Source organism: Capra hircus, chromosome 23, assembly GCF_001704415.2.
Source record: "Capra hircus breed San Clemente chromosome 23, ASM170441v1, whole genome shotgun sequence".
In the NCBI taxonomy this organism is placed as follows: Eukaryota; Metazoa; Chordata; class Mammalia; order Artiodactyla; family Bovidae; genus Capra; species Capra hircus.
The window spans coordinates 41,279,262-41,306,886 of record NC_030830.1 but is presented as its reverse complement, the minus strand read 5'-3'; the positions used below and the strand labels follow the sequence as shown (position 1 = coordinate 41,306,886).

The 27,625-nt window shown below is 59.6% G+C and overlaps 5 protein-coding genes across 11 annotated transcripts in view; 3 read left to right on the top strand and 2 right to left on the bottom strand.

Moving 5' to 3' along the window:
* The window catches only part of COL11A2 (collagen type XI alpha 2 chain), a 29,366-nt gene extending 25,998 nt beyond the window's left edge, over nt 1–3,368 (bottom strand). For 2 of the 5 annotated variants that reach the window (XM_018038558.1, XM_018038562.1), the window contains exon 1: nt 2,652–2,937. In XM_018038558.1, coding sequence (XP_017894047.1) covers nt 2,652–2,733 — 82 coding nt within the window. In that variant the 5' untranslated portion in view covers nt 2,734–2,937. Of the gene's footprint in view, nt 1–2,651; nt 2,938–3,057 lie in introns of those variants that run through there. The other 3 variants (XM_018038561.1, XM_018038560.1, XM_018038559.1) reach the window with 2 other exon arrangements.
* Nucleotides 4,113–10,891, bottom strand: RXRB (retinoid X receptor beta). 2 transcript variants are annotated; one of them, XM_018038584.1, is made up of 10 exons: nt 10,442–10,891; nt 9,536–9,783; nt 8,882–9,038; nt 8,364–8,543; nt 7,088–7,260; nt 6,426–6,555; nt 6,086–6,218; nt 5,879–5,982; nt 5,455–5,560; nt 4,113–5,350 (listed from the first exon to the last, which is right to left on the bottom strand). In XM_018038584.1, exons 1-10 carry the CDS (start codon nt 10,674–10,676, stop codon nt 5,203–5,205), a joined length of 1,614 nt encoding a protein of 537 aa, XP_017894073.1. In that variant the 5' UTR covers nt 10,677–10,891; the 3' UTR covers nt 4,113–5,202. The 2 variants fall into 2 exon arrangements, with proteins under 2 accessions (XP_017894073.1, XP_017894074.1); XM_018038585.1 differs by having other exon boundaries at nt 5,879–5,970.
* On the top strand, nt 10,914–15,057 carry SLC39A7 (solute carrier family 39 member 7). Its single transcript, XM_013973920.2, has 8 exons — nt 10,914–11,140; nt 11,448–11,862; nt 11,952–12,120; nt 12,278–12,331; nt 12,465–12,629; nt 12,781–12,921; nt 13,128–13,324; nt 14,196–15,057. The coding sequence occupies exons 2-8, from the start codon at nt 11,452–11,454 to the stop codon at nt 14,466–14,468; spliced, it is 1,410 nt and encodes a 469-aa protein (XP_013829374.2). The 5' UTR covers nt 10,914–11,140; nt 11,448–11,451; the 3' UTR covers nt 14,469–15,057.
* On the top strand, nt 15,201–17,291 carry HSD17B8 (hydroxysteroid 17-beta dehydrogenase 8). Of its 2 annotated transcripts, none has more exons than XM_018038590.1 (9): nt 15,201–15,315; nt 15,472–15,689; nt 15,799–15,915; nt 16,019–16,132; nt 16,214–16,299; nt 16,392–16,476; nt 16,633–16,675; nt 16,831–16,905; nt 17,099–17,291. In XM_018038590.1, exons 1-9 carry the CDS (start codon nt 15,270–15,272, stop codon nt 17,113–17,115), a joined length of 801 nt encoding a protein of 266 aa, XP_017894079.1. In that variant the 5' UTR covers nt 15,201–15,269; the 3' UTR covers nt 17,116–17,291. The 2 variants fall into 2 exon arrangements, with proteins under 2 accessions (XP_017894079.1, XP_017894080.1); XM_018038591.1 differs by having other exon boundaries at nt 15,202–15,315; nt 16,019–16,111.
* Nucleotides 18,925–22,928, top strand: RING1 (ring finger protein 1). The gene is made up of 7 exons (XM_018038587.1): nt 18,925–19,166; nt 19,261–19,383; nt 20,088–20,248; nt 20,347–20,562; nt 21,422–21,811; nt 21,987–22,263; nt 22,513–22,928. The coding sequence occupies exons 2-7, from the start codon at nt 19,306–19,308 to the stop codon at nt 22,612–22,614; spliced, it is 1,224 nt and encodes a 407-aa protein (XP_017894076.1). The 5' UTR covers nt 18,925–19,166; nt 19,261–19,305; the 3' UTR covers nt 22,615–22,928.

The window sequence follows — 27,625 nt, the reverse complement described above, 5'->3', positions numbered from 1 at the left end:
GATCAGGTTCCTGGGGCTCAAACTCCCTGCAGGATATGTCACCTCGCCCTTCCACGCTTCTGAACAGAGCATGCACGGATGGGAAACAAAGTCACCTGGAAAAAGGCATCGTTGGGCCTGTACTCAGCTCCATGCCCACCACCACCCCTCCTCCCAGCCTCGGCCTCTGTCACGCCCTCCCTGTCTCCATCTCTCAGCCTATGAATCTCTATTCTTTCTTTTTTTTTAAAAGAAAGTCCGAGTAACTATTTTAATCAGTTTATTATTTACTTTCTGGCTGTGCTGCTTGGCATGTAGGACCCTATTTGCCCAGCGGGGATCAAACTCTGCCCCTTAACCATGGGATCACCAGGGAAATCTCTCTGTTCATCTCTCTCTTCCAACTCTCCACCTGCCTCCCCTTCACGTGCTGTCTCTCTGACTCTGTCGGTCTCTCTCTCCCTGGCTCTTCCGTCTTCCTCCGCTTCCCTCGCCCTCTACCCGTCTTTTCCTTTCTCCAGCTCTTCCTTCCTCTTGGTCTCTGGGTCTCTGGCCTCTGTCCAGTGTCTCCAGCATAAACAACATCTGGGCAAGCCATCATCTTGGGCACAGGAGGGGATGGGGGCCACCAGGGAGGGAGCAGACAGGCAGCTCTATGGAGAGGGGGCGTCAAGCTGCTGAAGGCCCCGTGTTTGGGGGAGGCAGGGGCCACTCTGACCATGCAGAGAAAGGAGATACAAGAAGGAGCCAGCCCCGGAGCCAGTGCCCCTGGCTGGGGAGATGGGCTGGGGGGCGGGGGCACGCGGGGAGCCTGAAGCTGCCACGCAGAGCCGGAGCAGATCCAGGGCCCGGAGCCAGACATCTGCGGATCCCATCAGAGTCCTCTGCCCAAAACCCGGGAAAGCTCCCCGCACCTGGAACTTCGACCCTGCCCCACCACCCCCGCCACCCGTGGCCCACAGATTCTAGAGCCAGGCCACCAGCCCTGTCTGCCTAGAACTTGGCTTCTGAGGGCTCAAACTCCCCAGGAGACAGAGGTTGCCTCTTTCTCCCTCACTCCCCCAAACACACGTTGCTCACACCATCAGTTCCAGATTGGAAGAAAACCAAAGAAAGTTCCAGCAAAACTTTCAGAGAAGTGTGGGGCAGGGCAGGGGCCAGAGAGATCAGGAGCGCAGAGCTGGGTGGGGTGGGTGAGGTGAGGCGGGCAGGCAGAGAAAAGGCCCTTTGAGTCCAGAAGCCGGGAAACCACGGCCTTGCCCCCTCCCACCTCCCTGCCCTAGCCCGGCCCCCGCGTGTGGCAGCTCCGCAAACATCAACACACAAGGGCCGCTTTGAGAGACGAAGGGTAAGTAAGACATTGACACAGAGACTCACAGAGACCCCAGGCCAAGGAGACCTCAAGGGCCCCCACCCTCTACCAAACCCCAGGAGAGTCCAGCTCAACCCTATAGACGGCCTAGCCACAGGTCTGCCCACCCGGCTTTCTACTTCAAGAAACATAGGGGGCCCCTGGCTCTGGCCTCAGTCTGCCCCAGTCTCCCCACTGGTGACCCCATTACCCCCACCACTCTGCCTGGTTCTGATGAATTCCACACTAACCCACTTCCCTCCAGAGTCCCACCTCTACCCACTCAGCCCCCAAATAAGAGACAGTCATCTCAGCCACCTCCCTGCCTCCACGTTAAAGGATCCCTTTTCTCCCTAAAAAAGACTCCTAGCGTCTACAGACATCCCGTACTTCCATTTTCTGTCCGTCAGCTCCTCCCTGTCTTGAAAGTTCTTCCTTCCATAATCTAATCTAAATCCTTGATGCTGCTTTTCTGACCAGAAGAAATAAATAGTCAAGTTATATACAGATCAGTCTCCAAGGTTTGGGGTGGGGGGGCTTATTCCAGCCTGCCTACTACCCAGGTACTCTCAGCCTCCTCCTCGTCCACATCAAACCCCCTTTCCCCAGAGCCAGGACTTCTGTATCCTGGGGAAAAGAAGGAAAAGGTTGGGATTGTGGAGGCCAGGGTCCCAGGGGAGCCCGGCTGGGCAGAGGGGGAGGGGCAGGGCAGGAATGCAGAGAGTTGGCTCCCGCCTCAGACACCTGATCCTGGCCTGTCCAGCGGCCGTCCTGTTGGCAGTCAGCCCCACGGCTCCCCAGAGCCAGCCGCGTGGCAAGATCGAGGGCACGGAGGGGGAAGGGGATCCTGTCAGGGGAGCCAGTGAGACAAACAGTCCAGGCATCCCTTCTTTCTCTACTTACCTACCGTGCTCTGTTCTGACCCAAGGATGCTCGCCCTCTCACCCCAAAGATGTGGACAGAAAGAAGACAGACATGCACCTCCATCCATCAACACTGGCATCTGCCCCTGACTCCAGCACCTGGCTGGACCACACTGGCCCTGCTGGAGTACCCCAGCATCCATCCCCACTCACATGACCTTCCACCATTCAGCCTTACCTGCCCTCCCCTGGTCACTTCAGAGAAGAAAACAAATCTCCATTCTGGCTCCAAGGAACCCAGGTGTCCTGCCCTCCTGCCTGGACCCTTGACCGCCCCAAATCCCATTCTCAGACCCAGAAGCGTCCCCCCCGTCCCTAGGTATCCGCTGTCCCCTGTACCGAGGACATGCGGACCTCCAGCCTGATTCCGATGACCCAGGCGTTGGAACTCCGCTTACCTGCCCAGGCGGGGGCGGTGCTCAGCCCCAGCAACAGCGGCACCAGCAGCAGGAGGTGATGGCAGCGGCTGCACCGCTCCATGGCTGGCGCCCGGAACGCCCGGTCCCGGGGACCAGGGGACGCCGGCGGCGCTGGGCACCCCGAGGCTGCAAGAGAGAGCGAGGACGCCGGGCTCCTGGGGAAGTCGGAGGCTGCCGGGTGGCGACGGCTCTCAGGGACCCAGCTCCATGCAATGGGGCGCCGTCGGGGCTCCGGCGCTGTTCCCTCCTCGGTGGCCGCCGCTCCTGTGTGTCCCCGGCCACCCCAGCAGCCCAGAGCCCCCAGCTCGCTCCCGCCCCCGGCCCAGCCCCCGCCTCCAACCGCCCGCCCACAGCCACCAAGGGAAACCCCACCCCCGATCTCCACCTGGTTGGGGGGAGCGCGAACGGGAACCCTCCCTCGCGGCTCTCGGGCTGCTCTCCTCTGCTTCTCGCAGGGACTCAGTGGCCTGTACCTTAGGATGCTCTTTTCGGGGAACCCCAATATCTCTTCCCCAGTCTATTTTGGGAGGACCCAGAGGTCCAGTCACAAGACCCCTCCCCTGCTCCTCCCCCTTGGAGACCCAGAGCCCCCTTTCAGCAAAGTCCAGGGCGGAATGTAGTGGGAGGGGACAGGCGGGCCCGGGGGTCGCTACCTCCCCTCACCCCATCGGATCTCCATAATTATTTCCCCTCGGCCCGGCCCGCCCGCTGTAATTACAGAGCCCGGCCCGGAGCGGGGTATTTATAGGCACCGCTATAGATAGCGACTGGGGACCTGCAACCGACGGCCACGGGGAGCGTGGGGGGGGGGGCGGTTGAGGCGGGGCGGGGGCCCTGGAGGGGAGGCCAGAGACTCGACAGACGCACACACAGGCTGATCGGGTCCCAGGGGGTGGAGGGGGGGCCACCACGTAAGGGCGCCCTGGAGCCCAGGCGGAGAGGCGTCCAGTCGCGGACGGGGGCGGCGGGGGGCGGCCACGCGGGTTGGCAGAGTCCGGGAATCGGGGTCACTCGGGGACGAGGCCGCCTCCAGGCGGGCAACGCCGGAGAAGGCCGCGGCGCTCCGCGCCCAGGGCGCCCCCACGGGCGGGCACGGCGCCGGGTCTGCCCGGAGCCCGTGGCGCGGCCGGAGGGCCGCCCGGAGCGAGCCGAGGCGCCGCCGCCCGCTGGCGCTGGGAGGGCGCCGGCGAACAAGGCGCCTTTGAGAGCCGGCCGCCCTCCTCCACGGCCGCCCCGCCCCGACCCGGCGCACCCTCGGCCCCCTCCCTCACCACAAAGCGCGCCTTGTGTCCACCCCCCCCGCCGCCCCGCCTCGCCCGCCTCCCAGCCCCAAGGAACTACGGCGGCAGCCGCGGCGTCCAGGGAGCGCGCCCCACCGGATACCCTCCCACCCGCGGCCCGGGGCGGCGCTCCTTCCCACCCCCAAGACAGTCACCTCAGTCCAGAAAACAGCGATTTTAATTTGAAAGCAATTTTATGTGAGTGAAAGATAGGGGAAGGGAACCCCGGAGAGAAGAGCCGCAGGGCAGAAGTCATGCAGCCCCAGCACCTCACCTCCGCAGGCCGGCCATCTCCCCTCAATCAGGCCAGGACACTCAGCGTCCCAGGCTCTGCGGGGTGAGCCCGGGGCTGCAGGGGGAGCTGAGACGGGAAAGGCCTGAGGACTACTCACCACCCCGGCCCTGACCTCAGCCCAGGCCCCTTCCCCAACACAGACAGAAGAGCCGCAGAGAACCCAGAGCACCCCAGGCCCTGCCTTTCCCAGACACCACCTCCACCACTGGCATCTCTTAGTCAACCTGGGGAAGTACAGTACTTCTTTGAGTCTAACTGCAAGTCTCTGTCCTCGAGGAAATTAAAAATAGCAGATGGGTTCCCACCACCCCTTCACCACCACCACCACCACCCTTCTCTGCAGCCTCAGGCTCACCCCGCAGAGCCTGGGACCTTCTCAGTCTGACTGCCGGAGGTGGGGAAGTGTGAGACGGGACTCTGGCCAGGAGACAGTGACAGGGTCCCCTCCTTCCAGAGAAGCCCCCATCTGCCAGGCTGGGTTAGAGGAAGGCCTGGCAGAGCTTTCCTCCCATGTCCATCAGTTTGGGGGGCCTGCCCCCCAATATCCATCTCTGCGGGAGTTCTCTTTCCATTCTTCAGATGGGGATGCCGAGTGAGGCAAGACGAGCAGCAAGGACCTGGGAGCAAGGACGGGGCTTTGTGCTGGGGGAGGAGAGGCCACTCCAGGCTGGAGTTCTGAAAGCGCCCCCAGACCATGGCAGAGCCAGACAAACTCGGAGACTCGAGGCCGCCGCAGGGAGAGGCCCACCAGTGGTCTGGGTCCCTCTGACTTGGGACCTCAAGCAAACCCTTACAGGGTTTAGGGACACCCCCTGGAGGCATCAGTTCTGCCCTGTGTTCCTCCATCCCATCAAGATTCTAGGAACACAGTCCCTCCCCACCCTGCCCCGAGGCCCAGAGTCCCTTGCCGCTGTGCCCTCCCCCAGCGTGAGGAACAGCAGGTCTGTATGCGGGCTCAGGCCAGCTGGTGGGGAGCCTCAAGCATCTCCATGAGGAAGGTGTCGATGGGGGTGTCACCGATGAGCTTGAAGAAAAACAGATGCTCTAGACACTTAAGGCCTATGGACCTGAGAGCGGGAAGACGAAGCAGCAGCTTGGCAAACCTGAGGGCGGGGGAGACGCGGAGTCAGGGCTGGGGCCACGCGGGCCCTGAGCGCGCCCTGGCGGCGCCCGCCCCGGTGCGGCCGGGCCCTCAGCGCCGTCTCACCGGCCCGGCTGCTCGGGGTACTTCTGCTTGCAGTAGGTCTCCAGGGACGCGTAGACCTTCTCTCGCAGGACCTCGACCTCGCTGGGGCTGGAGAGGCCCTTGGCATCTGGGGTGGCAGGAAGAGAGGAGGAAGAGGAAGGAGGGCCAATCAAACCAGGACAGATGAGGAGACATGGCCCACGCGATGTTCCTTCTGGGCACCACCTACACACCCTTCACCAAATGCCTGGCCAGGGAAGCGGGGCGCAAAGGGTCTGGGGGATGGGATCGGAAAGGGAATGTTTTTCAACGAATGTGGGTTCCTCTTGGTCAGCTGGGAGATTTCTAGGTTGAGGGGGGCAGCTGGGTAACTGAGGAGTCTCCGAAGAAGAGGCGGCTGCAAGGCTGCCTGGGTCTTGAGGAACAGGGGCAGCCCTCCTCTTACCTGGATTGAACAGAATGATTGCCCGCAGGCAGCCAAGTTCTGTCTTGTCCATCCTCATGTCCCGCATTTTGGACACTAGCTCTGTCAGCACCCTGGAGAGGGACCTGCAGGTCACTCAAAGGTCACAGCTCAGCCAGCCTTGGACACGGACCAGCCTATAGCCCCGCCCCCTCGACCACCAGGCCAGCCCAGCTGAGGGCCACTGACCTATCAAAGATGGCTCCCACGCCTGCGGAATGGGCCGAGTTGCGGTGCACGTGGAGACCTGTAGCGAGGAGGATGCCATCTCGGACATCGATGGATCGGTGAGAGAAGGAGGCGATCAGCAGCTCGTTCCAGCCTGGTGGGGGGGGGGTGCCCACAAGGGTCAGGGGCCAGGGACGAGGCCACAGGGTGGAGAGCACATTGAAGGAAGGGGAGAAGAGGGGGTGAGGTCAACGAGACTGGCTCCCTGAAAACGTAAGGTAAGGTCACTGGGGTCCCTGAAGGTCAGGAGGTCCAAGAGGGGTCCAAAGACAAGAGGTCCGAGGGGTCCAAGGTCACTGACCTGCCCGTAGCAATATGACCTGGTCATCCAGAGGCAAGGAGGAAAAGTGGGGGATCCTCTTCGCCCACTCAACAAGCGTGAAGAGCTGTTTGTCAGCTGCCTGGCAGATGTTGGTCACGGGGTCATTTGGCTGCAGGGATGAGGGCTCAGAGTTACAGGAGGTTTGGAAGCACACTGGGAAACCCCCAATCATAAAACACTTTGGACAGTTCCCTGGTGGCTCATTCAGTAAAGAATCCACCTGCAAAGCAGGAGACCCAGGTTCAGTCCCTGGGTGGGGAAGATCCTCTGGAGAAGGAAATGACAACCCACTCCAGTACCCCTGCTTGGAAAATCCCATGGACAGAAGAGCCTGGTGGGCTACAGCCCATGGGGTCGCAAAGTCGACCAGCACCTTATCTGCAGTCTCTTCAAGCCCCATCTGAACCCACTCCTGCTCTTCTGGCATTCAGGAAGACAACTGTTAATTTGGGACTTGCCTGTGGCTGTTTTGGGAGTGAGGACAGAGGACGCTACCGTGCCCACCTCAGATGTGAGACCATGTCTGGGGGCACTTCCAGCCCCCGGCAGTGTGAAGGGTGGTGAGGGGAAGGGACGGGGGTGGGACATAGCACAGCCCTAGCCCGTGGCGCCCCCACCCCAGCAGGAAGGAGAGCACTCACGCTGCTGCCGCTGCCCCCAGTCCCCCCAGGACCCTCCACGCCCTGGTCACTCTTCTGCTCCACAGCAAGCTCCGCCTCCAGGATCCTGTCCACAGGCATCTCCTCGGGGGCTCCCCCGGCACCCTCCCCATCCCCGTCTTTGTCCTTCCCCCGCTGACGCTCCTCCTGTACAGCTAAGGGGGAGGGGGAAGGAGAAGAGAGAAATGGAGAGTCAGCAGCCAGCCATGAGGAGATTCCAAAGTGTCCTTAGGGCCATACTGGGGTCTCCTGGCCTAACTCAGAAGATATTTATAGAAACTGGGGAAGTCACTTGAAACCACAGCATATTTGTGGCAGTCTAGACACAGGAGTTATGAAAGAACAGATGACTACTCCAAGAAGTAAAAGAGGTGGACAGAGAAATTAGAAAGCTAACATTTAAACAGAAGGCCTACTACATACGAAGAAACATGCCAAGCGTGCTTTAACATTCACTCCAGTATTATAGCCACCCTGTGAGCTCTTGACCCCATTTTTAAAGATAACAATTTTGAGGCAGTTCATTAAAACACTTTGTCCAAGTTCACACGATACATGGCACATCAGACATCTAAACCTAAGTGTTCCTAACTGCAAATCTGGTGTTCTTCTGACTCAACCAAGCAGCAGGAGAAGGAGCCCTGGGCCTGGGTCTTCAGGGACATGGGTTCTGACCCCAGGCCTGCCACTCTTTCGTTGCATGCCCTTGGGAAAGCCAGGCTTCAGGCTCATCTTCTCTAAAATGAGGCAGGCGACCCATATAAGCTCCCTGCAGCATCTCTCCCAGGATTTCAGAATCAGACTTAAAACAGAGAGAAAAAAGAGGGAAAGATGTTTTGGGGGTCTTTTAGTAAAGGCTTCAGTTTAAGAGAGCACAGTCCCAGAGTCTGGAGGAGCCAACACAGATACCACGGAGACAAGAGGCCAGAGTGGAAGGCAGGCTCAAAGAGAAGAAAAGCTAATCCGGTTAGAGAAGGGGAGCTAGAGAAACCATCCTGGGGAAGGAAAAGTGATCCTAGCACCAGCCCGGGGTGAGGGGGTGGGTGGTGGTCAGAGGTTCAGGCCCGAGTGGCAGAACCATTAAGAAGGAAACTCAAGGGACCAGATCAGGGTACCAGGGAGGAGAGCAGATGTGCATGGGAGAGAGGAATGAAACAGCGCCCTCTGGAGGAGAGAGAGGGGCCCCGCCTTCCAGAGAGGGCGGTCCCGGAACTGCTCCCTCCCCTCCTCCCACAGGGCACAAGGGGAGGCCCCTTACCCTCCCTCTTCATGCCAGTAGCCAGGCACTTCTGGTAGCGGCAGTACTGACAGCGGTTCCGCTGGCGCTTGTCCACCGTGCAGTCCTTGTTGTCCCGGCACGAGTAGGTCAGGTCCTTACGGATGGTGCGCTTGAAGAAGCCTTTGCAGCCCTCGCAGCTGTAAACCCCGTAGTGTTTGCCTGCGAGACGAAAGGGCAGTGAGACCGCACACACACCCTGGGCCCCGAGGGCTCCTGTCCACCTCCTCCTGCCCACCCGACCCCAGCAAACTTAGCGAACCAGGACGTGAGGGATGACATAGTTCCATTCTTCTCAGGGTTCAAAAACCCTAGACCAGTCCCCTCCCCCCTCTGACCAACTCCCACCCCAAATCTAAGCCGGAGGTTCCTCAATTCTCATCACGCCTCTCCCAGTTCACTAGCTCAAACAAAACCTCACGAGCCCCTGGGAATCCCCCAGATGACGGTACGTGGTACACACACTCTCTTCCTCCCTGCTAGTCCTCTGAGCCCCATACCTGAGCTTCGGTCCCCGCAGATTGCACATAGCCGTTTGCCAGCCCCAGGGCCACCTGGAGGGGGTGGACAGTGCAGGCCCCGGACCCCTAAGACTGGTGGCTTCACATCTTCAGGGGGGCCAGACCCACCCCCAGGGAGCGACACTGTTGAGTTAATCTGGGATGGGGGAAATACGGAAGTCACAGGGAGACTCATTGGGAAGGATAATCTCTCAGAGGGGACGGACATCATTCTCTACCACCTAGGCGGGGCCCTGCACTTCACGTTACAAAGAACGCTACGCTGCAGTGCCTGGGAAGGGCCAGCCCTGGAGCACAACCCCGAAGAGATGAGACATAACGGTCCCCTGAAATTGTGCAACACAGTGGCCCCAAAGGGCTTTTATCTTAGAAGGGCAGATGGGACCAAAAAGGCAAAAAAATCACTGATAGACAAAAGGGACATCAAGAATAATAGGTTCTTTTATACTGGGAAGGAGGCGTGCACTGAAAGTTCAGTGGCACCTCAGGAAGGGCCAGGGGTTTCACAAGGACCACAAGCCTGCCAAGACTAGAAGTTCAGTGGACCAGGGAAGTTCATACAAGGATCTGCAGTCAGGAGGAAAACAAGGAAACGAAAGTGGAGCGGCAGTTAAGTGGGTCACAACCTCTCACCTGGGGACTGCTGACAGGCCCGGAGAATCCTGGGGGAGCTGGAGGGGGCAGGCCGGGGGACCCCATGGAAGAGCTGATAACTGGGAAGGGGGAGCCCAGTGGTGGGGGTGGCATCGAGGGTGGGGGTGGAGCCCCAGAACCTCCAAGGGACGCAGCTGCTGAAGGGGGCAAGGGTGGTCCGGGAGGAGAAGGGGGAGCGGCCCCCTGGGGAAGGGGATTTGGGGAGGAACTGTCTGGGCTCCGCGAGTCTGGGGGGTGAGGGAGGGCACACACAGGCACAGACACACAGAGACAGGAGAGACAAAAAGAGAAAATGAGTCTTGGATCGCCCAACGGGAGACTTCCATTCTTTCTCTCTGATTTCCCCACCGCGCCCCCATTCCACCCCTTGCCAAGTCCAGAGGCAGCCTACTGCCAAACAAGGGCTGAACCCCTAATCGTGGTGGGAGGAGGGGGTTGATAAACAAGAGGAGGAGAGCTGAGGGAAGGCAAGCTCCAAATAGTGAATTTGGCCACCCCAGACCGGAGGCGTCTCGTGTGGGTGGGGCAGCACGTGGGGGGAACCCGCCAGCCTCTGCACTCCCAGCTCGCCGCCCGAACGTGCAGGGGAGAGAGACCCCGCCGAGGGCGCGGAACTCGCCTCCCAATGTCCAGGGTCCTCAGGCTCGAGGACCGGGGCCCTGCGCCGGGGACAGCGGGGCAGCCGGGCCTCCGGCGGCCGCCGCTGGGAGAGCGGAAGCGCCCCCTGGCCGCCCCGCCCCGGGGGCAGGGCACTGCGGCCCCCGGGAGGAGGGGACGCGTGTTTACAAACAAGGGGGCGGGGGCGCCCGGGAGAGCGCCCGGGAGGGGGAAGGGGCCGCCGGTGTCGGGGTCTCGGCGCCCGGGCCCGTCTGCGGGCTCACTCACCCCGCCCGCTGTCGCCCATCCCGTCCCGTCCAGCCTCCCCCGGCTCCGGCTCCGGGGCCTGCTGTCCTCCGGCCGCCGCCGCCGCCGCCGCCGCCGCCGCGGGATCCAGCCAGGGCCGCCGCCGCCGCCACCGGGACGCGACCCCACAATGCATTTCTTTTCGCACCCCCACCGGCCCACACTGCCCTGCGGCATGCCGCTGGGGGAGGAAGGGCGGGCGCGCAGCCCAAGACATGACTCCCAGCTGAGTGTAGGAACGCCGAGCGGCACCAGGGGTTCCCGAGGACCGCTCGGGGGGACGAGCCGAGCACGAGGAAGCCCCAGAGAAAACGACTCTGGCTTCAACCGGGTCAAACTAAGCGCTTCGCCCGGCCCTGTACCAAAATGACAGCACCAGTGTGGCAGCCATCTTGGTATAGACGGGAAGTCTTCGCGCTAGTTCCCGCCCCCTCGTCTAGTTGGAAACGGAGGAGGCGGTCTTCTCCCGCCTGTTAGCCAGTCTCGCCCGGCGTACCCTTAAATAACCTCCACGTCCGCGCATGCGCGCCAAGGCTGGTCCGCATCCCCGCCACCCGGAGTGTGGCCATATTGGTAAAGGTGCTGGGACCGAGGTAGAACGGGACTCCCAAGTTCTCGCGGGAGCTAGGGGCGGGACTGCCACGTCCGAGCAAACCGGGAAAGGAGAGGATCCCGGAGCCGGTGAGAATTCCCTGCTTTTCTCTACTGTCCTTTCCAGGCCCTTTTCCTCACCTTGCGGGTCATAGAGACGAGAGCCCAGAGAGTCCATAAAGTGGAGGATCGAAGCCTAGAGCGGAGTCCTGGGGGCCCTGTATCAGGGAAGGGGTTTGGGATAAAGAGAGTCTCGGGAACAATGTGGGTGGGGACAGAACGGAATGGGGGAGCGGCCCATAGAAGTGGACGGTGGGCGCGGACGGAGTAAAGCGGACCCCGCATGGGTGTAGAAGTGAGGGCCAAGTGGAGTCACTGTCTCTGTCCCTCTGGTCAGCGTGATGGCCAGAGGCCTGGGGGCCCCCCGCTGGGTGGCCGTGGGACTGCTGACCTGGGCGGCCTTGGGGCTGCTAGTGGCCGGACACGGGGGTCATGGAGACCTTTACGAAGACCTGCACGAGGACTTCCACGGCCACAGCCACAGGCACTCACATGAGGATTTCCACCACGGACACAGCCATGCCCATGGCCACGGCCACACTCACGAGAGCATCTGGCATGGGCATACCCACGGTCACGACCACGGACATGCACACGAGGATTTGCACCATGGCCATAGTCACGGCCACTCCCATGAGAGCCTCCACCACCGAGGACACGGACATGACCATGAGCACAGTCATGGAGGCTATGGGGAGTCTGGGGCTCTAGGCGTCAAGCAGGACCTGGACAGTGTCACTCTCTGGGCCTATGTGAGTCCCCTGGGGATGGGGCAGAGGGAGGCTGATGCTGTATTGTTGGGAAACCCCATGCCTCTTAACCCCTGACTCTCCCTCACCAGGCACTGGGGGCCACGGTGCTGATCTCTGCAGCTCCATTTTTCGTCCTCTTTCTTATCCCTGTGGAGTCAAACTCCGCTCGCCACCGCTCTTTGCTCCAGATCTTGCTGAGTTTTGCTTCTGGTGGGCTCTTGGGAGATGCTTTCCTGCACCTCATTCCTCATGCTTTGGGTAAGTGATCTTTAGCTTCTACCTCAAATCTTAATGAATTTTAGTCTTTGGGCAAGACTGTTCTTTCCCCTTTGTGACCCCTGACCTTCTAGTGTTCCTGAAAATACACACCCCTTGCTTGGTTCCCTCATCTGGCCTTTTCTCCCTCTTCTTCCAGAACCTCATTCTCACCACCCTCTGGAGCAGCCAGGACATGGACATTCCCACAGTGGTGAGGAAGGGGCGGGTGGAGACACGGGTTGGGGTGCTGGAGAAGGTCTGTCTCTCCTGTTCTTCTCCTATGCTTGGGGAGGAAGAGTCCAGAATCCACATCTCCCTTAATGTCTCAATGCGTCTATTCCCAGGCCAGGGCCCCATTCTCTCTGTAGGACTGTGGGTCCTCAGTGGGATTGTCGCCTTTCTTGTGGTGGAGAAATTTGTGAGACATGTAAAAGGAGGACATGGACACAGTCACGGACATGGACATGCTCATGGTCACACACATGAAAGTCATGAACATGGAAGACAGGGTGAGCCCAGGAACAATTTTTCTGAAAGCCACATTGCCTACCTTTGGATCTCCTCATTTTAAGGTTCTGAAGTGGGAGGAGACTAGCCTTGTGAGGATATATTGGCAGATCTTTGTTCTCCGCTTACACCAATTCCTTTTTTCACGTACAGAGCGTTCTTCGAAGGAGAAACAGAGCTCAGAGGAAGAAGAAAAGGAGGCAGGGGCCTTGAGGAAGAGGAGAGGGGGGAGTACAAGGCCCAAAGATGGGCCAGTGAGACCTCAGAACGCTGAAGAGGAGAAAGCAGGGTCAGGTGAGAGCCAGGGTTCCATAGGCTTGGGCCAGAGACATCGTTGTGAATTGCTGGAAACAGCGCTGTGGGTGATGGCAGGTGTCTGGGAAATACTGGGGCTGGATATGAAGTGGTCTCTCGGGGAGATGTGATAATGGCTGATCATGGTTGGGACTAGGGGTGATGAATGCCTCTAACTGTCTCATCTTCCCTTTCTCCTGTAAAAGACCTACGTGTATCAGGGTACCTGAACTTGGCTGCAGACCTGGCACACAACTTCACGGATGGTCTAGCCATTGGTGCTTCATTTCGAGGGGGCCGGGGGCTGGGGATCCTGACCACAATGACTGTTCTGCTACATGAGGTGCCCCATGAAGTAGGAGACTTTGCCATCTTGGTCCAGTCTGGCTGCAGCAAAAAGCAGGTTGGTGATGGTGTACACCAAACATGGTTACCTCAAGCCCTTTACCCTCTGCTCACCTAGCCCCAAACCAGACTGCCACTCATGAGTTTGAAACAAATTGTACTACAGGCATACTTTGTTTTATTGTGTTTCTGTATTGCACTTAGCAGATACTGCATTTTTTACAAATTTGTAGCAACACTCTGTTGAGCAAGTCTTTTGATACCTTTCTTCCAACACTGTTTGTTTACTTCACATCTCAGTCACCGTTTGGTAGTTCTTGCAACATTTCAAGCATTTTTATTATAGTTACCTTGATCTGTGATCTTTGCTGTTACTATAGCAAAAAGATTGCAACTTGCTGAAGGCTTAGGTGATGGTTAGCCTTTTTTAATCGGTATTTTTTAATTAAGCTCTTAACATTGCAGGTATAATGCTACTGCACACTTACAGGATAGGGTAAATATAACTTACATGCACTGGGAAACTAAAAAATTCATGTGACTTGCTTTATTGTGATGTTCTGGGACTGAACTCACAGTATCTCTGAGGTAGGCCTGTATTGGTGACAGTGGATCCTCTAGTAGTGAAAAGGAAGAAGTTATGTTTGTCTTGCAGGTCAGTAGTTCTTGAGCTGTAATCCAGAAACCATCTGAATAGTATGGTCTTTCACACCGTGCCCCCTACCGTGACCTGTTGAGTCAGAAGGTCTGTGGAAAGGGAACTCTAAGATCTTTCAGAAAGTGTCTATTCTAGCCCCCCTCTTTTTGCTTTACCCTTTAGTTTCCAAGGACATGCACCCTATTCTGCACTCCTAGACCATTCCAGCCATGCCTAGGCCACCGATGACCTCCAGACGCTGATGAGCGCCTCTCTCTCTTCTGCCCACCAGGCGATGCGTCTGCAGCTGCTGACGGCAGTAGGGGCACTGGCAGGCGCAGCCTGTGCCCTTCTAACTGAAGGAGGGGCAGTGGGCAGTGACGTGGCAGGCGGCGCAGGTCCTGGCTGGATTCTGCCATTCACTGCTGGTGGCTTTATCTACATAGCGACGGTGTCGGTGTTGCCTGAGCTGCTGAAGGAGGCATCACCATTGCAGTCACTTCTGGAGGTGCTGGGGCTGTTGGGGGGAGTTGTCATGATGGTGTTGATTGCCCACCTCGAGTGAGAGATGGGGTAAACCAGCCCCAAACCTCTAGCCTCTAAGCCCTCCAGGTCAGGGGTCTGCGGAGGCTGGGGGTCCTGGCCTAGGACATCTGCCAAAGGAGAGAGTTGTATCCTAGGGAAATGGTGACTTTGGCTTGAGGGCTGTCAAGATGGGGCAGTCATGCAGGGGCTGCAGAGGTGAGGATGAAGTCCAGGGGGGCCCTAGTGTTGGGCACGTGCTGACCATGTTGCTGGGTTTGAGGACTAGAGCCGGAAGGCCGAAGGAGAGGAGTCCTACCCCACGTCCCCCACCCTACCTGTTCACAGAGGACCAAGCCGCCACGCACAGGCTTCTCCAGGGCCCACCTCCCTCTCTCCCGCCTGTTGGTGGAGGCTCCAGGGAAGACCAGAGCCCTCCACAAAGGGAGTAGCAGAAGTCGGGGATAAACGTCAATCGTGTGACCTGATTTGGGAGTGATTGGGGGGCGGGGCGGGAATGGCTAGTTGCTAATCTCATAGCCTGATTTTTTTGTTTGTTTCTATTCTTTTATATTACTTTGAATAGAGGAGGGGTGGGGACCGGAAATAAAACCCTCGGACCTTGCGTTCTACGCGCAGTCTTTGTCTTTTTCGGGGAGTTGGGGCCCCCTTCCCGCGGCTCCCCAGGCCCCCCAGCAGCGGCGCCTGGTCACGCCCCCGCGGCTGGGGGCCGGCCCCGCCTGTGGCCGCCGGCCGGGCTTCGATTGGCTCGGCTCCGCGCTAGCCGCGCCCCCTCTGCGCTCGGAGTGGCCCAGCGTGGGGCCCCGCCCGGCCGCCGGCTGTCATGGCGTCTCCGCTCCGACTGCGCTCCGCGCTGGCCCTGGTTACAGGTGGGGGGCTCCTCTCTCGGGCGGATTGGGGTGCCACCGTGACGTCCGGGGCGCGCCGTCGGGCCGCGCAGTCGCCCTGATCTCCGGCCCGGGTCTTACTACCTCTGCGCTCCGCTGACCTCTGACCCCGCGCCCGCTTGTCCTCTCCCGTCCCAGGTGCGGGCGGCGGCATCGGCCGCGCCGTCAGCGTGCGCCTCGCCGCCGAGGGTGCCGCCGTAGCCGCTTGCGACCTGGACGGGGCAGCGGCGCGGGAGACGGTGCAGCTGCTGGGAGGGCCGGGGAGCGAGGAGGGGGCGCCCCGCGGAGTCCACGCCGCCTTCCAGGCTGACGTGTCCGAGGCAGGGGCCGCCAGGCGCCTGCTGGAGCAAGTGCAGGTGAAAGCCAGACGCCCTCGCCCCTTTAAAGCCCTATAATGTTGCCTCCACAGCCCTCGGCTCTGCACGGTTTCTCGGTGTGTAACCCCCGCCCCACCCCCCACCACAGGCCTGCTTTTCTCGCCCGCCGTCTGTCGTTGTGTCCTGTGCGGGCATCACCAGGGATGAATTTCTACTCCACATGTCTGAGGACAACTGGGACAAAGTCATAGCTGTCAACCTCAAGGTGGTGACCTCTGAACCCGGGTCCTCTAGCCTGGGGAGAGAGTTGGAGGACCGTCACCCCAACTGATCCTTCCTGCCTTGTGACTTTCCCGCTCCACCCACAGGGCATCTTTCTAGTCACTCAGGCTGCAGCCCAAGCCCTGGTGTCCAGCGGCTGTCCTGGCTCCATCATCAACATCAGTAGCATCATAGGCAAGGTCAGGCTGAGCTGGGAGGAGGTGAGCCAGTCAAGTGGGCACAGAGAGGAGAGCCCCTCCTTGTGACCCCTGACTCATCCCACGTCTCCGGCGCACCCATAGGTGGGGAACATGGGACAGACAAACTATGCTGCATCCAAGGCTGGAGTGATTGGGCTGACCCAGTCTGCAGCCCGGGAACTTGGACGGTTGGTCAGACGCCTGGGGGCATGTGAAAAATCGGAGGAAGGGGTCAGTGTTCAGTTCTCTCTGGAGTCAGCAGACACTCGCCTTTCCACAGACACGGGATCCGCTGCAACAGTGTCCTCCCAGGGTTCATTAGAACACCCATGACCCAGAAAGTGCCACAGAAAGTGCTGGACAAGGTAGGAGACTGTGGGTGGAGGGCAGAATGATTCAGAGGCCAGCCTCTCCCAGCTTCAGAGAGAGGCTGCTGGGCCCAGTGCAAGGCAAACAGCAGTCAACAACTGCATAGGGAACCCACAAAAGAAACTTTCAGTCACATGAGTGTTTCCTTACAGGTGACTGGAATGATCCCAATGGCACATATGGGGAACCCTGAGGGTGAGCACTGAATGAAGAGACCCTAAAGCCTATGGTATCTGAGGGGGGTCTCACTAAGATTGGTAGTGGGGGGTGGGGAGGATTCTGGTGGGAGGTGACAGCTACTTTGGGCCTGTGAGAGTGAGGATTCTGCTCCCTCCCCTCCACTCCCATAGATGTGGCAGATGTCGTCGCATTCTTGGCATCTGAAGACAGTGGATACATCACAGGGGCATCAGTGGAAGTCACTGGTATGAGGCCATCGTGGGGAGGAAGAGGGCAGAGAAGTCGAACCCAGACGATAGGAGAAAGCTAATGAGAGGAGTCTGGAGCCACCGAGGGAAGGGCAGGAGTTCCCAGAGGCCAGGGACAGAAGTGGGCGCCTCCCCTGCAGCCGGTTTGTCTCCACCTACACATCTGTCCAAATGTTTCTGCCCCTCCCAGGAGGTCTTTTCATGTAACTGCCTCAAGGACCCTGGACTCTGCTCACTCCCCCACTGCTCTGCTGGCCTCCTGCTGATGAGGACTCGGAGTTCCCAGGCTACAAAAGGGGTGGCTGTGTATGGCTCAGGAATGCTGAATATGGGAGGCAGGGGTGCTTGTGACCCTAATAAATTCCAAAACCTCTTCCCTGCCACCTCCGGTTCTTCTTGTGTCCAAGTCCTCAGACCCTTCCCCACCTCCCCCTCCTTTCCCTTTTGCGAAGGATTGTTCCCTTTCACTGCCTGGTCTCCCAGGGCAACCCCCGCCGCCGGGTGTGAGAGGCGAGAGTGTGTGTCAGTGTGTGTGCGTGACACTCTGGGTCTTTTGGAGGGAGGGGTCTCTGCCTCACCCCCTGCCACTGATCCTGTAGCCCTAGTCCCTTCCCCCCAATTCCCTGGGTCATTACAGTCCCCAAGGGTGATTTGTTCATGGTCCCATCCTGGTGTCCAGTCTAGCCTTGAGAGGGGGTCTTGGAACAGGTGGCCCTCCCCCACCCCTCTCCTTTCTCTGAGTCCCCCCTCCCCTTTCTCTCCACCTTACAATAGCTGCAGCCGGCCAGGGGTCGGATGGGGGGATTAGGGGAGGGGGCCAGGATTAGGGGAGTGGGCCAGCCGATGAAAGGGGCTGGAGGAGAGCAGAAGGAAGGGAGGGGGCTGGGAGGAGGAGGAAGGGGAGGGGGTCCGCGCTAATCGACTCTGGAGCCCACATAAGGACTGGCCACGGACTGAAGGAGAGGACAGGGAAGTAGAGGGAACCGGGGGAGGGGGTGAGGGGACCCACTGCGGCATTGCCCCAGAGACAGGCCACCCCCTGGCAGTTGCAACCCAAGTCCTGGCACCCCAGTTCAGGCTGGAGGAGACAGGACGCCCATCAGGATCTCTCCCTCCACCCCGCCCCCCGTACCCCTCTCATCCCCTACCCTCAATGGGGATGGTCTGCCCCTTCCTCTTGTCTTCCTTCCCCCGACCCTTCCTTTACTGGGAAGTCCTGGAGGAGGCTTATGCCCGCTTCCCGCTCCGGACATTCGGCCCCTGGCGGGCCCCCCCGCCCCCGCCACGACACGCGCACACGCGGTCCCCGAGAGGGGCCCCACCTCGTGCGGGTGCGTGTGTGTCCCTGCTTCCGCGTGGTGCCTTCATCCCCCCGTACCTCCCGGGCGCCTCCCTCCCCCGCCCCGGGCCGCGGCTCCTGATTGTCCAAACGCAATTCTCGAGTCTTTAGCTCTGGCCGAGAGTTGAGTCTGGACGTCCCGAGCCGTCGCCCCCAAACCTCGAGGGGGAGAGCGGGTCGGAGGGTGTAGGGAGAGCCAAGGCGGAGGGCGGCGCAGGTCCCCCGGGTGGGGAGGGGATCCCGGGCACGTCGGGACTCGGCCGTGTTCACGGGGCCGGAGGACGGCAGCGGCAGAGACTCCTCTGCGGCTTTCCCCCCCTCCGCCCTGGGATCCCGGGCTGGGACTGCGGAGAAGCCGTGCGGGGGAAGCGGGTACGCAGGCCCCCAGAGCCGCCGGGGGCACGGGCCGGGGGGAGGCGGCCCCTCCCCGGGGTCCGGCGACACCGGGCCCCGCCCTGCGGAGCGGAGGACCCCACGGGGGCTTCGGGGAGGGGACGGCGGCAGCCCGGGGACAGGAGCGCGGCCCCCGCGCGGCGCGGGCCCCGGGGGCGGGGAACCGGCGTCCACGGCGCTGCCACCCGCGCGCGCCTCTGGGTGACGTCCCCGCCGCCGGGGGAGGGGGCCGCGGGCGGGCGGAAGTGACGCAGGGCCCAGCGCCCGGGCCATGGCGGCGGCGGTGGCGGGGGACCGGCGTCCACGGCGCTGCCACCCGCGCGCGCCTCCGGGTGACGTCCCCGCCGCCGGGGGGGGCGCGGGCGGGCGGAAGTGACGCAGGGCCCAGCGCCCGGGCCATGGCGGCGGCGGCGGCGGCGGTGCGAGCTGCTGTCTGAGCGGCGGCTGGGGACCGGACGGCCTCGGCCGGAGAGCCCGGTCCCGGGAGCGGCGCTGCGGCGGCTGGGGCGCCGACGGCGGGACCCGGGTGAGGGGCCGCGCGGGGGCGCGGCGCGGGGAGCCCCGGAGGGCGGGGTCCGCGCGAGGGCCGGGCCCCCTGACACCCTTCCCCCATCCGCCAGCCCACCTCTCCGGCGCGGCGGCGGGGCAGCCGTGGTGCGGTCACCATGACGACGCCGGCGAACGCCCAGAACGCCAGCAAAACGTGGGAACTGAGCCTGTATGAGCTGCACCGGACCCCGCAGGTGACAGGGGCTCTCCGACTGCAACTTACTGCCTTTCACTAGACGGCTCCATCCGCAGACCCCCCTTCTCACAGCCGCTTTTCCACTTTTGGCCCCTTTCTACCCAGCTTCTCACTCCCTACCCTGCTTTGGAATCACTTTTCACATTTAGCTCGTTTAATCCTCAAAACTGACGTGCCAGAGAGGTAGAGCCAAGTATTATTGTCTTCGCTTGAAAGATAGTAAACAGGCTGAAATGAACTTCCCTGGTCTTCAGTTCCGCATCACAAGTGTGTGCATTTAAGACTCCCCTTGGGAGTGCATTAAAAATGGAATTCTGGGCCGGATCTCACACACACACCGTCCCCACACACACACTAACAGTAATGGGATGGGACCCCAGACTCTGCATTTTTAGCAGGCACGATAAGGGATTCTGATATAGGCAGTCCCAGGACCGCACTGGAAGAAATTCTGTTGACTAAAGTCTTCCCCAGAAGGAAAATCTGTGCCGTGCCCATCTCCAGGCCTATCGCCAAACCTCAGATCATCCTATTTCAAAGCACCTACTCTTAGGATTTCTCTCTTCCTCAAGTGGCCAAATGGGGTACCCAGATTCTGCCATCTCACTGCATTTCTCAAGACTCCAGTTTCATGGACTGCTTGTTTCTAAGATCCCTTTTACCTCTTTCCACCACCGCCTTTCCACTCGTCACCATCTCCAGGAAGCCATCATGGATGGTACCGAGATTGCGGTTTCCCCCCGGTCGCTGCACTCAGAGCTCATGTGCCCCATCTGCCTGGACATGCTGAAGAACACGATGACAACCAAGGAGTGCCTCCACCGGTTCTGCTCTGACTGCATTGTCACGGCCCTGCGCAGCGGGTAACAGGAGGGACGTGTTTGAGGTGGGGGCAGGGGGAGAGAGCGGGCCCTCCGTCCCCAGTGACTGAAGGCTCAGGGCGACCTTTCTCCCACCCCAGGAATAAGGAGTGCCCTACCTGCCGAAAGAAGCTGGTATCCAAGCGGTCTCTGCGGCCAGACCCCAACTTCGATGCTCTGATCTCTAAGATCTACCCCAGCCGGGAGGAGTACGAGGCCCACCAAGACCGGGTGCTCATCCGCCTCAGCCGCCTGCACAACCAGCAGGCGCTGAGCTCTAGCATCGAGGAGGGGCTGCGCATGCAGGCCATGCACAGGTTTGGGGGCCACAGGGAGGTGGACGCGGGGCGATGGGATGGAGCCATGGGTCAGACACCTGGGGGTCTCTGCTGCTAGGTCTCAGCCTCGTGAGCGCCCACCACCATCTGACTGCATGCCTGGAGGTCGTGGATGTGAACATAGCTTTTTAGTTAGTAACTAGCACTACTATTGGTTTTTTTTCTTAATACTTATTTATTTGGCTGCAGAGGGTCTTAGTTACAGCATGTGGAATCTAGTTCCCTGACTAGGGATCAGCCCAGGTCCCCTGCAGTGAGAGTGCAGAGTCTTAGCCGCTGGACCACCAGAGAAGTCCCTGGCACTGTTATTCTTAATGAATACCTCGCCTTCTAACTTTCTAGAAGTTAGAGCAGTAGAGTGACTTTTGAGCATAAGCTTTGGGGTCACACTGCCGGGAAGTAAATCACCTCCTAGGGCAGCATCGCTCAGTCTTCAATGTGTATTTGAATTACCTGAGAGTTTTGTTTAACATGTACATTCTAATTCGGTAGGTCAGGAGTTGGGCCCAGATTCTGTGTTTCTTCAAGCCTGTGCTACTGGGTCTTAGACCACACTTTGAGAGGCAAAGCGACTATGATCTCAGACTAATGATTTAACCTCTCTAAGCCTCAGTTTCGTCAGCCATAAAAAAAAATGGTATAATTACCTGCATCTGTAGGATTTGTGTAATTTGAGGCAATCAGTGCAAACACTTAGCAACGTGCTTGGCACATAATTAGTATGGAATAAATATTAGGAATCATCGTTGAGATTTCCCTGGTTTCTTAATTCTCTGAAGTTTAAAGTCTAAAGCCCTTATCCTTGGTGCTTTCTAATCTCGACCACTTGCTCCCACAGGGCCCAGCGTGTGAGGCGGCCGATGCCCGGGTCAGATCAGACCACGACAATGAGTGGGGGCGAAGGAGAGCCCGGGGAGGGAGAGGGGGATGGAGAGGACGTGAGCTCAGACTCGGCCCCAGACTCTGCCCCAGGCCCTGCTCCCAAGCGACCCCGAGGAGGGGGCGCAGGGGGCAGCAGTGTAGGGACAGGGGGGGGTGGCACTGGTGGGGTGGGTGGGGGCGCCGGCTCTGAAGACTCGGGTGACCGGGGAGGAACCCTGGGAGGGGGGACCCTGGGCCCCCCAAGCCCTCCCGGGGCTCCCAGCCCCCCAGAGCCAGGTGGAGAAATCGAGCTCGTGTTCCGGCCGCACCCCCTGCTCGTGGAGAAGGGAGAATACTGCCAGACTAGGTGAGAGCCTCGTCCTCCCCAGACCACTGAGAAACCAAGGGTCATGGTCTGCATCACAAGTGGGCCTCGCCCAGACCCAGAAAGAGCCCCCAGCCCAGCGGCCCTGTGCCCATCTCCCACTTGGCTGCTCCATTTGAGGCGTCTGTGCCCTCAGTCTGCCCCCTTTCCTACCCAGGTATGTGAAGACCACTGGGAATGCCACAGTGGACCATCTCTCCAAGTACTTGGCCCTGCGCATTGCTCTCGAGCGGAGGCAGCAGCAGGAGGCGGGGGAGCCGGGAGGGCCTGGAGGGGGCACCTCTGATGCCACCGCGGGACCTGATGGGGGTGGAGGGGAGGGTGGGGGTGCCGGAGGAGCCGACGGCCCTGAGGAGCCTGCCTTGCCCAGTCTGGAGGGCGTCAGCGAAAAGCAGTACACCATCTACATCGCTCCCGGGGGCGGGGCTTTCACGGTGAGCGGCCCTGAGTGTCGGGGCGGGAGGGTAGGGGGGTGCGCAGCTGCGGACCCGACCTCCTCAGCGACCCGCCCTCTCCTCTGCATCTGTCTCCTTTCCGTGTCCGTCCTTCTTCCCCATCGCCCGTGTCCTCACTGTGCCCCGTTTATTGTTTCTTTGTCTTTCCTCTCCGTTTGGTCACTTTTCCTCTCATCTTACCATCTTTTCCAACTCACTTTTCTGCTCCCCCTTCCTCCACCTCTGTAGACGCTGAATGGCTCCCTGACCCTGGAGCTGGTGAATGAGAAGTTCTGGAAGGTGTCCCGACCACTGGAGCTCTGCTATGCCCCCACCAAGGATCCAAAGTGACCCCACAAGGGACAGCCAGAGAATGGGGCCATGGGGTGTCCTGGAGTCCTGGCCCGCCCCCTGCCTGGCTTCTTTGTCCCCCAGAGCCCCCCAGCCTGACCAGCCAGCAAGAGACACAAACAGGACAAGTGGCTTTTATACAAAGTATCTATATCAGATTCTTCTATATTGTACAGAGTGGGGCTTGGCCCCTGTCTGCTGCCTTTTCTATTGCCCTCAACCTCCCATCCACAAGATGCTGGGGAGAGTGAAAAGCCCTCCCCTCCGTGCCCTCCTACCAACAACAACAAATTTGCTTTTTTTCCTCTTTGAAACCTGCGGTTCTGTGTCTCTTTATCAGGGGTGTACTAGAAGGAGATGGAAACAAAGATTGGGGAGAGAACCCTAGAAATCATGTAGAGTCAGTCTTGGAAATGGGGAGGAGATGTCAAAGGCTATTCATGGTGTGTAGGGCCCATTTTCCTGAATCTTCAAATCAGCAAATACGTAGGAAAATAGGAACCATCTGTGAACCTGGAAGAGTGGAGAGGTGTGAAGTCAGTTCCCAAGCTTGCCCCTGTGACCTGAACGCCCAGGCTGGGATCAGGGGTGTCAGTACCCCAGGAAAAGTAGCTTAAGAGGAAGGTGTGTCTGTGGACGTGGCGGGCCTTGATGTTTGGAAGGGGGATGATTCCTTGACCATGCCTGAGAAGCTGGGGAGAAAAGGCGCGGAGGTGGGGAGGGCTTCGAGAAACTGCCTGCAGACGTGCTGCGACCCCGCCTCCCTACCCAGGATTGTAGCTCCGCACCGTCCCGGAGGCGGTTGAGAGCAGAGGGCTTGGGGGTGTTCGGTGAAGCCCTCGCTGCCCGCCCACCTCGAGAGGGGCTGCATCTGGGCAGTGTGGCGCCGGGCTGCGGAGGGCTCCTTCTCCAGGAGGAACCAAAGCTGCCCCCCGGCCGCGCTTCGACCTCTCTGCCCCTCACACTTCCTGTTTCCGTCGCCTTATGCGCCCCCAACTCCTGCGGCTGGCTCAGCCTCGGCCCTCCTAGCGGAGGGGTCAGCCTGGGGGTCTGACCTGCCGACCCAAAGGGCACCCCACTGCACACTTAGCATTTCTCGATGACGCCCTCTCGTGCCCACCACCCTCTGTGCGGCGGACACGGGGAGTCCTCTGCAGCCCTGGTGACCGGGCGCCCACCCCTGAAACCGCTCACCCTGCAGAAACGGACAACACCCGCTTCCCCCTCCAGGGAGGAGCCCCTTCTCCCCTCTCCTGGAGCCTCCATCCTGGCTCCCTTTCTCTCCTACTTCAGGCATCCTGGGGAGAGACGCCCCCGGGATATGAGGGCGACGGGAAGGTAGGCATCTCTCCCGGTGTTTCAAAGGAGAGAAACCGATGGGGAGCAGTCGAGGGAGTACTGAGGTGGGAGCCGAAGAATCTGGAATGGAGCCGGCTTCTTTTTGGGTCCAGGGGCTGCCTGGAGCGACGGCCCCCCCCCCTCCACCCCCACCACTCCCAGCCAGCCCGGCAGCCTGCTCCCCGCCCTCTTGCTTCTCCCAGGAGTCGCAGCGGGCCGCCCGGTCCCTTCCCTCCTCGGGCCCCAGGCCGCACCGCCCCACCCCCGCCCTCTGCCTCTCCCGCTCCCCTCGCCCGCCCTGCTGCCGCGTTCCTTCGCCGTCCCCCGCCCTTGAGACAACTTCACAGGCCTCCCTTCTCTGATGACTCCATGTGAGTGCCGCGCAGAGCTGTCGCCCCAGGGACACCTTCCTTGCCCACAACAAAGAAAAAGTGACTCCCAGCCCGGACCCGACGCCTCTCTTCCCCAGTACAGGCCGAAGCGGGCACAGGAGACGCCAGTTCCGTCCCTCCCACCCACTAGGCTAGTGCCCCAAGTGCAGCCTCTCCCAGTTTGGCCCGCACCTGTGGGTGAGGCAGAGTGAGACACCAAGTATATACAAAAGGGAGCTTGACTTTTGTTGAAGGACAAGATACAGAGGAAAGGAGGCGAATTAACATTGTGGTGCAGACCTCTGACAGCTGCTTACAAACCATGCAACCTTGCTTCAGAAAGGGCCTTGTGAGGTGGGGCCCGCATGTGTACAAGGAGAGACCCTCCTTGTCCAGTCTGATGTGCACGGGGTGTGTGGGGCGGGGTACAGAACTGCTGCGGTAGATTGCTCTGGTCCTTAGAGGATGAATGACAAGCGGTCCCTGCAGGAGGGGTCCCAGACGTGGTACGGAGTGATTAAGAAGCGCTGGAAACTGCAGGGTGGTTAAGGAGAGCTTCACAGAGAAGGTGCCTCCAAGGAGGGGAGCTGGGGGGAACAAAGGAACAAGGGGAGTCTCTCTCTCCCCTCTTCTTCCTCTCATTTTATCATTTCCAGGCTTCTTGATCCCCAGACCATAGCAGATTATGTGTCTACGTGCATAAGCTGAGCCCCCGAGCCCAGGGCTGCAGGAGACCCCTGCCCAGCTGAGGCCTAACCCTGAGGCCTCTGTTGTTGCCTGGCTGCCACCCAAACCCTGGCAAACTCCTCACAGAAACCCGGGGCTCCTGGGGAGAAGGCAGGAGTCACTGAGGCCCTCAGCCACCCATTTGGTGGGGGGCAGGGCTCAGCCTGCCTGTACCACCTCTGTCCCTCTGGCTCCCCCACCACCACCCGCAAGCGGCTACTCTCACCTTCACCCCACTCCCCAACATGTGGGGAGCCCAGGCAGAGGAGGAGGACGCAGGACAAACACCCGGCCCCCCATCTGCTGTCACCCCCCTGCTGACCCTGCTCCACCACGAGGCCCTGTCCAGCCTGGCCTGCGGACCTCCTCTTCGCTTGCCCCCAGCCCTCCCAGCACTGCCTGGTGCATGTGAGTGAGCGGCCCTTTCCCTGCCCGCCTCCTCCAAACACCCTTCTGCCTTGACAAGCATCCATGCCCAGTGGGAAGGACAGAGGAGGGCCCTGGGGACAGACTCCCCCCACAGTGGGAGCGGCTGCCTCCTCGTGGGAGGCATGATGGAGCACGCACCCCATTCTGGCCAGAGCCGCCACATCAGGCGACTGACTTGGAACTGCAGCGGCCCAGTCCACCTCACTTCTAGTTCACAATCTAATCCCCTGGGAAAAGCTTTCCTTAGGAAGGAATCTGTACTTTCAATCCCTTGTCCTCCACCTGAGAAGTTTAACCAGGCTGCCTGGGACCTGCTGTCATCTCGGATGGATTTGATTCCCTGTGGTTTTTTTGAAAGCATCACTTTATAGAAACAACTGAATCCCCAGAGATCTCCATGACAACCCCCACCATCAAAATCCTAGTCACCCAAAAAAACTCCCACCCAGCCCCATCACTCCCGTCAGAGGCTGCTGGGTGCTTCTTGCTCCACCCAGCACCCCATCGGATGAGGCCACCTCCCTGTGCCTGCTCCTGGCCCCACAGGCCATGGCAGGGTTTTCTGTGAGCTTCACCACATTTCTTGCTAAGAATAAAGCCCAGACGAAGGCTGCTCTTTCCAGCAGCACCGGGGGCTTCTTATTAAAAGGTGAAAACAGGCACATATCCAGGGAGGCAGCAGGGAAATGGAGGAGATGGAGACCAGAGGAGGAAGGAGCCAAGCGAGACTGGAGGACAAAGTGGGAGGTTCTGGATGCGGAAAAAGTAGAGCAGGGCTGAGTAGAAGCCGGGCAAGAGACCGCTGGCCAATGCAAGCACTTCCTGGCATTTGTACTTCTTCCACAAGACTGCTCACTTACTGTCTTGTTCATGTGCCGGGAAACTGGTTTTGAACAAGAATCAGCAGGGAGTCCCAGGAACATCCCTCAAGATGGGCACCCTTGGGCCCAGCCTAGCCCTGAGAAGGGCACCATCATCACTGACTTGTTTTTGTTTAAATATTCATTTATTTATTTTTGGCTGCGCTGGGTCTTCGTTGCTGCCCTCGGGTTTTCTCTATTTGCAGCGATCAAGGGCTGCTCTAGTGGCAGCGCACACTGAGGTAACTTCTCATTTCTAAGCACAGGCTCTAGGCTCGAGGGCATCAGTAGCCCAGGCTCTAAAGCGCTGGGTCAGTAGTTGCGGCACGTGGGCTTAGTTACTGCGAGGTGTGTGGGATCTTCTCGGGCCAGGGATTGAACCTCTGTCCCCTGTATTAGCAGGCGGGTTCTTAACCACTAGACCACTCGGGAAGCGGCGTCATCACTGACCCTTGTAAAAGTTTCTGCTGGGGGAATTACCCCTTGGACTCTTGGACGGCACCTTCAGTAAATGTATTGTTACTGTTCATGTTCTAGGATAAGGTAGACCTTCATTCTTGTATTAACTTCCCCTTTATAAAGAATACTCTTTAGACCTTGGCAGATTTCTCCCAGTGATGTATCAGAGAAGCTGGTTGTTGCCACACATAAGAAGGGATTGAAGAACCTTAGCGGTGAAAGGATCACTTGAGAGGCTGCTGGTCAGTTCCGCCATTTCAGGAATTATGTGTTGAGTCCACCACATGTCACAACCTGGGTACCACGTGTTCTAGGACCTGGGTACCACAGACAGGTGTGTGATGTGGTCCCTGCCTTCAAAAGATTTGATCTCAGGGGTTCATGGTGACTGTCTCGGTATTGAATCTAGCATCAAGTCCTATCGGGGGTAGCCATTATAATATCTCTCAAATCTGTTCACTCTTCTCCATCCCTCCCCCTCCCTGATCCATCCGCCCCCTGGACTCTTCTTTGAATCACGGAGATCGCTGGAGAGGCTGGGAAAGGCCTTCAATAAACAAGCTGAGGGCTGTGTGAGACAGACCTTTCTGAAATGCAAATCTGATGGTTTGGGGCACTTTGCTGAAGCACAGACAATGGTTTCCCACTGACCTTAGGTTAAAGACCCAGGTCATTAACCTGGCCTCTAAGGTACTGGGAGGTCCGCCCCGCCGGCCTCCGCTCAACCCGCCTTCACTCCTTAGTGCTTCACTCTGCCGCGTCCTGCATTCTCCGGCTGCCTGGACCCTCTCTGCCTGAAAGTCTCCTTCCATTTCTCTTTTAAGTTAG

Bases quoted from the DNA above. Each gene is read 5' to 3' on its own strand.
- RXRB (XM_018038584.1), bottom strand. From the start codon at position 10,676: ATGTCTTGGGCTGCGCGCCCGCCCTTCCTCCCCCAGCGGCATGCCGCA. The intron at 6,556-7,087 runs GTGAGTGCTCTC...TCATCCCTGCAG, and splicing joins CTGGGGGCAGCGGCAGCAGC to CCAAATGACCCCGTGACCAA. The intron at 5,983-6,085 runs GTCAGTGGCCCT...AGTGACCTGCAG, and splicing joins GTGGGAGCCATCTTTGATAG to GTCCCTCTCCAGGGTGCTGA.
- SLC39A7 (XM_013973920.2), top strand. From the start codon at position 11,452: ATGGCCAGAGGCCTGGGGGCCCCCCGCTGGGTGGCCGTGGGACTGCTG. The intron at 11,863-11,951 runs GTGAGTCCCCTG...CTCCCTCACCAG, and splicing joins GTGTCACTCTCTGGGCCTAT to GCACTGGGGGCCACGGTGCT. The intron at 12,121-12,277 runs GTAAGTGATCTT...CTCTTCTTCCAG, and splicing joins CCTCATTCCTCATGCTTTGG to AACCTCATTCTCACCACCCT.
- HSD17B8 (XM_018038590.1), top strand. From the start codon at position 15,270: ATGGCGTCTCCGCTCCGACTGCGCTCCGCGCTGGCCCTGGTTACAG. The intron at 16,477-16,632 runs GTAGGAGACTGT...GTTTCCTTACAG, and splicing joins CACAGAAAGTGCTGGACAAG to GTGACTGGAATGATCCCAAT. The intron at 16,676-16,830 runs GTGAGCACTGAA...CCACTCCCATAG, and splicing joins ACATATGGGGAACCCTGAGG to ATGTGGCAGATGTCGTCGCA.
- RING1 (XM_018038587.1), top strand. From the start codon at position 19,306: ATGACGACGCCGGCGAACGCCCAGAACGCCAGCAAAACGTGGGAACTG. The intron at 21,812-21,986 runs GTGAGAGCCTCG...TTTCCTACCCAG, and splicing joins GGAGAATACTGCCAGACTAG to GTATGTGAAGACCACTGGGA. The intron at 22,264-22,512 runs GTGAGCGGCCCT...CCACCTCTGTAG, and splicing joins CCGGGGGCGGGGCTTTCACG to ACGCTGAATGGCTCCCTGAC.